The 8,764-nt window shown below is 43.1% G+C and overlaps 1 protein-coding gene across 1 annotated transcript in view; it reads left to right on the top strand.

Moving 5' to 3' along the window:
* MTERF3 (mitochondrial transcription termination factor 3) overlaps positions 1 to 8,764 on the top strand; it is a 23,654-nt gene that overhangs the window by 6,423 nt on the left and 8,467 nt on the right. The window contains exons 4-5 of the mRNA XM_006037394.3: positions 5,860 to 6,007; positions 7,603 to 7,674. Of these exons, the coding sequence (XP_006037456.1) occupies positions 5,860 to 6,007; positions 7,603 to 7,674 (220 nt within the window). The remainder of the gene's footprint in view (positions 1 to 5,859; positions 6,008 to 7,602; positions 7,675 to 8,764) is intronic.

The raw sequence follows: 8,764 nt of genomic DNA, 5'->3' as shown, positions 1-8,764 counted from the left end.
CAGGAATCAGTAATGGTCCCTTTGTTGCTGGGTCTCTTCATTGCTGTGACCGCTCCCTGGCATCCCCCTCCTTCCACTGCTCACTGAGACCTGTAGTTTGCTGTGGGCTCAGGCCAGCAGTGGCGTGTTGAGACCGGACTACACTTGCCAGGGTGCTCCGGGTACCTGGCCATAATTATTGGCTGCAATAACTAAAACAAGGTGATAGCTGATAACATCAGTTTCTCCTTTTTGTTGGTGCTGATCCAATAGCCATCCGATAGATCGGTGCACCCCTAGTTAGGGTTGAATAGCTTAGGAATCTCACTTCACATGCGTCTAAGGCTGCCACTGCTCAAGAAAACAATAAAAATTCAAGCAAATGTATAAGACAGAAAACTCTAAAATGGTGCTTTTAGGTATAGCAATTTAACAAAATTACTCTCAGAATGAGAAGCTTCAATTAAATTGCAACCAAATTCTGATGGGTTCACTGTAGAAGTGAACCTGACTATCTAAGAGCAGAGAAAACAGTTGGAAATAGTGAACTCCTTGCATCGTTTTCCAGGAACCTGATTATTGTGTCCCGCCCTGTGGGAAGAGGTCTTGGCTGATTCTCTGTACTGATACAGCTAGAGCTTGCAAAAGCTTAATTTGCTGGCAAAGGGAAGTTTTGACATAATATCCTGGTACTGTCTGTTACCATGATAAAAGTTTAAATCAAATTGAATAAATAATAGTATAGCTACATTGCCTTTTGCCTAAAGTGAAAGGAATGATACAGCAATTATCAAACTGGGAATTATAATGGATTAAAATAGAACAGAACTAGATAATCTAGGGGCAGGCAAAATATGGCCCGCAGGCCAGATCCGGCCCACCAAGCCATTCTATCCAGCCTGTGGCGCCCCTAAAAAAAAATTAGAAAATTAATTATTATCTTCCCGTGGCTGCCTGTCAAAGATGACAAGGTACCAGCAGCAAGGCCCACCTGGCCCCATTCTACCCCCAGCCAGAAGCTTCTGTCTAGCAGGGGCTTCAGACTGGTGACCCTGGGGCTGTTTCTTTGCTCTGCTTCATCTGATTCTCCACTCTCAGACAAAGAACGGGTGAAGGTAGAGGGAGGATCACTGGCTCATCAGGAGCCACCCTGGCCCACCTGGCACTATGCGGTTCCCAGCTGGCTCCTGCTGTGCTGTGCAGTCCCGGTATTGCAGCTGGGGACCACGTGCTGCTGGAGCATAGAAGTAAGGGAAGCAGCAGGGGAAAGGCAGCAATGGGAGCACAGTGCCCTTGGAGTTGGGGCTGGCAGCAGCAGGATCTGGCTGGTAACCACGGGGGTCAGGCTGGCTCCTGCTGCATTCTGTGGTCCTGGCATTTTAGCTGAGACCCATGCACTGCCAGGAGGTGCACAGCCAGCTGCGTCGCACGGTTCCCAGCTGCAATACCGGAACCGCAGAACACATCAGGAGTCCCCAGCTGGCTCCTGCCGTCACCCCCATCACGAGGGCCGTGCACCTGCTGCTCCTGCACTCACACTGGGGAAAGCCCCTTGCTAGACCTAGACCCCGGTTGCCTTCCCCGCCCCATGCTGCGCAGATCCGTGGACTCGGAGCCCCACCCCCTGCTTCCCCGCGGAGTCCAGCACGGCGCTTCACCTGGTGTGAGTGTGGAAACTGCAGGTGCTCAGCTTGAAGCCTCTGCGATAGAGGCGGCCAGCCAGGCTGCGCACACCCTGCTCCCCACAACCCCCCACGCAGCCACACCCCACCATACCTCACCATATACTCCCCACACCCCCATATACAATATAAAAGAGTGAGACTTTATTTTTGAGTTATGCAGTCCCCTCTATATACAGTACAGAAGCACAAATCATGACAATTTTTTGTAATAAAATTAAAATATGTCATAGTTGGTGTTTGATTTCTAGTGTATGATTTGGGGTTTTTTTGATTCTAAGATGACAACCACCCCCCCCCCCCCCCCCCCCCCCAAAAAGAGTATTTCTGGTGGCAGAGGTTAGGGGATGGGGCAACTGTCAAGGGACAGGGCTACCCATGCGGCCCTCAACAGCTCACCTAAACTTATTAATCAGCCCTCCATCCGAAATAATTGCCCACCCCTGAGATGATCCCTTGTGCCAAACATAAAAATACCATATTGCCTTATGTTTCTATATGCTCAGGTGAACTAAAATCTCTTGTAGCTTAAATATTTGGCTACATAATTGAGAAGCGCTAATAGAAGTGGAACAGATCTACCTTTATCTGGAGCAGGGAATAATAGAAATGACAGAACAGCTCTTCAGTGGGGACAGTAACCTTGCTTCTGAATTTCTGGCTCAAGTAAGCTGAGCATGTGCATGCTTTTAATTCACTGAGTTCTTGGGGTGTCCTCAGTAACTCCAGGAGTTGAAATTTCAAGTGGTAAATTAATTGTTTAATAGCAGCTAGGTAATGATTTCATTTTCAAAAGACCTTTAGATTTTGAGCCATACAGAGCTACTTAGTTTGAAAAGGCCACCTTTTAGACTCATTCTGTTCAGTAGTACAAATCTCATAACTACAAAGTAAGCTGGATAACATACATAGACATCCATTAAAATTGAACCTGTCTGATTGTTCTAACAGTTGCATCTTAGAGCTGCATCCCATGTTGCCACACATCTCTTCATTGGTGGGACATTATGTTGGCATATGATAGCACTTCAGTTTCCCTGGGTTTTTTTCAGTTTATTGGGAGCTGGTACATTATATGCCATGATCTGATAGGCATGTATATTTAGGCTGTCTACACTGCTAATTATGATTATCTTTAAAGTCATTCTTGTGACCAACTGTATGGTTAACCATTAAATCTGTGTCAGAAAGTGGTCCACCCTGAGCCCTGAAAGCTCTGCTAAATTTCTGTGTGTGAGATTGACCCTATTACCCCTTGCTTCTTAGCCCCCCAGTTTCTGCAGTGTGTTCAAAACTTACCACTGTGCTGCAGGCCTCTGGTGCAAAGGATCCACCGTGATCAGTCCTGCAGCACCCTGTTGACACTTTATTTGGCATTCGTGTATGTTTATGTGCAGCTTTTAAATTAATATGGAAGATCCATGTGTTGCAAAGCTGTGTATGCAAAGTATGTATGTTGCAAAGTTGTATATTTGAATGAATGTATCTTTTAGATGAAAGGAGGTATATCACCTGTGCCTAAACACTTCCATACAGATGGACCCAGTATTGGTTACATCACTTTTTGGAATGTTATATTGCTATGGATTCCATGTTTCCGGGAACGAAACACAAGTTTCAATAAATTTGGCATTTATGACTTGAGATTAAACACTGTAAAAGTCAAAACATTCCATAATTCATAACAATTGTGACTGTTGCAAATCAGTATCTGTAATGCAGCTGCACCAGTTAGATTCAAATCACCGTTAACAACATTTCAAAATAAACTATTAGCATACTTTATAAAATTGCTGGTCCCTTTAAGTTGAAAATTCATGGGGTTGCCAGGTCTTACAAGATTATCGTAAACCTTGTCATACCTGGTATTTGTTTTTAAAGCGCAAGTTCTTTGAGTTGCATGAACGCAAAAGAATCAGTCTTTTACTTTTTTAATTTATTTTTGTAAAGTTTGTAGCCCTTGCGGTTGTAGAGGAAAGCTTGAAAATATGAAGACTTATGACTTGCCAAACCAAAAGGAAAGAAAAAGACCCCCAGAGTTGTGTGGTTTTTTTTATTTCATTATGAGGCCCATTTCACGTTAGGAATACTTTGCAGGTTGTGTTTAATGATATATGGGAAATAGAGGCTGGCTGTGGGGTAGAATAACAAAAGCCCAACTCTGATAGCCAGGGGGTTGCACAAGGGAAACTCCTGGTTCTCTCTCTACTCTCAAGTCCATGATGCACATCTTGCTGCATTTTCATTTTGGATCCTTACTGTCTAGCAACCAATATGAAAGATGAACCACACACACTTGGTCCCAGGTCAGGACCCAAGAGAAATCCCAGCCTTGTTTCTGTGTCCAGCAAACACAGCATAGGACTATTTTTCTCATTGTGGGGTTTGCCCAAGGGACCTTATTTTTCAGTTGCGTGGGAGGTGTTCTTTTTGTGAAGTGACAAAGCAAGCTTAGTTTTCAGGATCTTTGCTTCCTGAAGCATTCTTCAATCTACTCCATATAAGTATTTTCAGATAAGATCTATTCTTATAGATACTAAATTGAGATGACAACCAGTAGGGCTGTGCGAAGCTTCGGGTGCTGATTCAATTCAAAGGAGATTCGGCCCGATTCTGAACCTCCAAATCCAAATTGAATCGGGACCAGTTAAAAGGTCTGAATCGATTCGAAGCTCTCCGAATTGATTTGGAAAAGATTCGGAGAGCTTTGGTGATTTGGACAGTCACTGCTTGCTGCGGCAGGGGGGCTGGACCCAGACTTTGAGCTGGTAAGTAGGAGGTGGGGGAAGGGAGGCTGGAGGAGGGGGAGGGGACTGTGGGGGGACCTCTGCCCATGGCTGCCCTGCCTGCCCCAGCTCCGGCTCTTTAAGAAAAAACAAAACAAAACAAAAAACCCCGCACTTACCAGCTGCACCAGTGGCCTCGGGGCTTCAGGGAGCTCTCCACGCAGTATGGGGCAGTGGGGATTCCTTCCCTCCTCCCCCCCACCCCTTCCTTGCTGGGCAGCAGCTAGTGAGTTTGGGCTTTTTTGTTTGTTTTTTTGTTTGGGTTTTTTTAAAGGGCCGGAGCAGGGGCAGGTGGGGCAGCCATCGTGGGGCTGGGGGAGTGGGCAGGGGTTGGGGGGCTTGTGGCAGAGCCCGCACGCAGCATGGGGCAGTGAGGGGCAGCAGGGATCATGCCCCCCTCCTGGCAGCAGCCAGTTAGTGGGGGGGTTTATTTTTTAAAGAGCCGGGAGCTGGGGCAGTTGGGGCTGGGAGAGCGGGCAGGGGCCTGTGTGATTCAGCCTTATCAATTTGGGACAGTGATTTGAATCACCGAATCAAATCACTGTCCCCCGAATTGGCCGAGTCCGAATCTGAAGCGAATACTAGCCGCTTCGCACAGGCCTAACAGCCAGGTACTTCTGTAGTTCTGTTTAACTATGAACAAAGAAAATATTTTCAAATTAAAGTAATTTCTCTCTGGGAGCCATGATAATAATCTACTGTAGATAGTATTTTAAGTAGGACTTTACTTTTGCTGAAGCAAGCAGATTCAGGAGAGGTGAGGGGAGGAGAAGCTGGAAAGGAAAAAACCTCTGTTAAACAGAAATGTTGACCTTCTCCTTCAGTATTCTGACAACCAGATGTTTTATAACCAAGTCTTGGTTTTGAAAACCAAAAGTATGGATCTTTTGTTACAGAAGTAATTTCAGCTGACTTCTGATGCACATGTTTGGAAGGCTTCTCTATAGGTTACATTGTTGTATGCTTCTATTCTTGGATATTGGCAGAAGAGGAATGTGAGAGGGAGGATGGCACTGAGCTCTTTGAGTTTGACCAAAGCAGAAGAAGCAGGTTTCATTAAAACAACAGAAGGCATGGCCTCACTGCTTGGTTTATACTTAATCCATAAAATAGGCTGGTACTTCAACACAGGTTAAAATAGCTATCTGCTTAAATACAGCTGGAAAGAATTAAAAGTCTGTCTTCAGTATTAATGTTTTGTTCTGATGTTTATTTTGTTTCTAATTAATTGGGTGGGATGGTATTTAGCTTTTATGATAACTGCAGATTTTTTTTCTCTAATTATTTTCGGCTGGGTTGCACGTTAAATGTTAAAACATCTGTCTATTTGCAAGATATCACTGAGGAATTTGAGCAGCTAGATGGAGGCAATAAAATTATTGTCGCTGCAATTTATTTTTTCTCTTTCTTAGAGTGGCTTACTTAAAATCAAAAAAATTTGATAAGGAATTAATTGCACGAATGGTCTCGAGAGCTCCGTTTTTGCTGATGTTTTCTGTGGAAAGATTAGATAACAGATTGGGTTTCTTCCAAAAAGAACTTGGATTAAGTGTACAGAAAGTAAGTAAGATACGTCGACATGTTGAAGTATTTTGTTAGTGAAAGTAGGATGATCCTGAAACATGTTTGACTAACCTAATATATCTTATTTCATTAGTCTATAAAGGTGCATATTTATGCTGCCTTCTGACTGACATCAGACTAATGCAGCTAACTACTTCTCTCTAACCTAAAAATGCTTGTGCGGTATTACATGAAGTATTACAAAGGTTACAGTCACCTACTGCAGAAGGCTAGCAAGGACCTCTGATGTTGTAGGTGTCCCATCTTTTCAAAATGTTGCAATGTAATTAAGTCGTCGGTTGGCAAGTCTACACATGAGCTTTTATGCACAGTAGCCTATTGTATTGCACATCAAAGTTTCATGTCCAAAACAGTGCTAATATGCTAATGAACAGTTGAATTAGTCTATTGTGCATTAACTGTCACTAAAAAGGCATTCGCTTTTGCTCCTGTGCACTAGGGCAGCCTAATGCACTTTTATGTAGTACTTCATATAGAGGTACTCGACTTAATGTGCAGTAGCAAAAGTGCATTTATGAATGTGTAGATGTGCGCAATGATAGGTATATCATGGTGTTAAGTGTCATACCAGCATATGCTCCTGGCTGTCTGCTGAGTCCAGTAATCTATTGGCAGTACAGTACATGATCACATAGAAGATCAGGTGCCTGGTTTTGTGGTCTTCAAGGCATTGGCAATTGATTCAGTCTTCTGAAAGATGGGTTAGTTGTTTCATTCAAACATCATTCCTTAATTATCATGTTCCAGAAAGGCCTGTGTTCTTTAACCAAAAAGATAACATTTGGCAATTGGGCTTTGACATTGGAGAGAAGAAAGGAGAAATAGTCAAACACTACAAAACCACATGTTTTTCAGTCTGATGGTAAATCCTTATGTCAGCCTAATAACAGAATGGAATGAGGATGTACTGCCAATGCTCTTTTTCTCAAGGTATGGACAAAGAATCAAATTGTGATGAGTGAATGTGGGGTGGGGACTTTCTGCAAAGCAGTTGAGGTATAGTAACTGTCTATCTGCCCTTTCTTGCCCCCCATAGTGAGCAAAAGCTAAACCAAAATACTTTAGCTTCAAGGCAAAGTTGCCCTTACATTGGGCTAGGAGCCAGGCAGATTCCCAGTTACATTGGAGCAAGTGTTCTGTAGAAATTCCCTATCCATTGCTAACTTTCTGAAGTTGGATCACTGTTCCATGCCTTTAGGCTGATGTGGAGGGGTAAAGTATATTAGTCGATAAGTCCTGTACAGGTACCAGCACCTGAAGATTTCAAAACTTATTGGCTACAAAAGAACAAATACTAAGAACTGAGAGAGGGTTGGTGGTTCAACCTGCTATTAGTCTTTAGGTGTCTCTGCAGTTTCACCATGTGTCTAGAACCTAGCCTGTTTCAAATAGGGAATGGTGAAATTTGACTCCAGCTTTTGTACTTCTGTCTATTCTGTGTTCTTCTGTTTGAAATGTGAGAGTACAGAAGTAAAAATGTGAACAAAAGGCATGTAATTGACTTCCATGAGTGGATTTCTAAGCTGTTTTTTTTTTTATGAACAATAATTATTTCCATTTTTAAATTGTAGACCAGGGATCTAGTAAGTCGTCTTCCAAGGCTACTGACTGGAAGTTTGGAGCCGGTAAAAGAAAACCTAGCGGTAAGTTGATCGTTATATACCAGGGATGCTCACCTCTGGCCTGCAGGTCAGATCTGGCTCCAAGCACCATGTAATCCAACCCCTCGGTCTGTGGGGAGCCTTTTGGGCTGTGGCCTTGCATGCTAAATGGGGTGTGTAGAATAGGCGAGGGCCTGATTCCAGGGCATGGGGGTGTGCAGAGTGGAGCAAAGCCAGACCCTGGAGTTATGAGGGCAATGCAGGGCCCTGAACATAGTGGCACAGGGCCAATCTCATCTGACCCACAAGACCAAAAGGTTGAGTTCCACTATTGTATACCCATCCAGTTTAAAAACAAGCAAAATTTGAAATCCCTTAGAAGGGGGTAGAAGGAAATGTATTAAATAGCTTCATACATAAAAAAACCATTATTTTGCTGGTTAGCATTCAAGTTTCACAGCAAACATGTAACTGCACCTTGTTTTGTCTTTTAAAATTTTAACCCCAAAGGGGATTCTCTGGGCTTCTTCCTGTCCTCACTACCCAAGTCAAATTCTGCTGGGATTTGCTGTCATTTTAATTATTGTATTTTTGCCAGCTTGGGTTGTCTCTGATGATTTAGAAGCAAGAAATGTGCAGCTGATTATCTTCTCATGGCAGGTTGTTGGTCTGCCAAATGTAGTTTTGACCTGTTGTCTGATAGCAGATGTTTGTTGTTAACACCTATTGGATAAATAATGTTCAGTCCTGAAGTAGGATGTCTTATTCCTTTGAAAATATAACCGTGTATTGCTTTAATCATTGTGTTGTCAAACCAGGTAGATCAACATTCTGTTGCAGGGTAACTCAGTTTGAAAAATATCATTGCCATATAATCCATAATGTGAATAAAAGTATATAGCTTTCAGACAGAATGTCTGTTCTTAAACCATTAACCACTGGGAATCTTACAATCTAGAAGGGATGTGGTTAGGGAGGAGGTTTGCAAAGGAGCATATTGTTTCAATTAATAGTATTTTTTCCCTCTTATAAACATTGGGTCCCTGGCCCGTGGAAGTAGTGTGTCACAAGGAATGTTTAAAAGCCCTAAATGACTTTATATGCATCTCTGTCAGAATACTAAACTTCAGTG

This window comes from Alligator sinensis, unplaced genomic scaffold (assembly GCF_000455745.1).
Source record: "Alligator sinensis unplaced genomic scaffold, ASM45574v1 scaffold230_1, whole genome shotgun sequence".
Taxonomy (NCBI): Eukaryota; Metazoa; Chordata; order Crocodylia; family Alligatoridae; genus Alligator; species Alligator sinensis.
The sequence above is the reverse complement of the archived record's forward strand: the minus strand, read 5'-3'. Positions and strand labels throughout refer to the sequence as shown.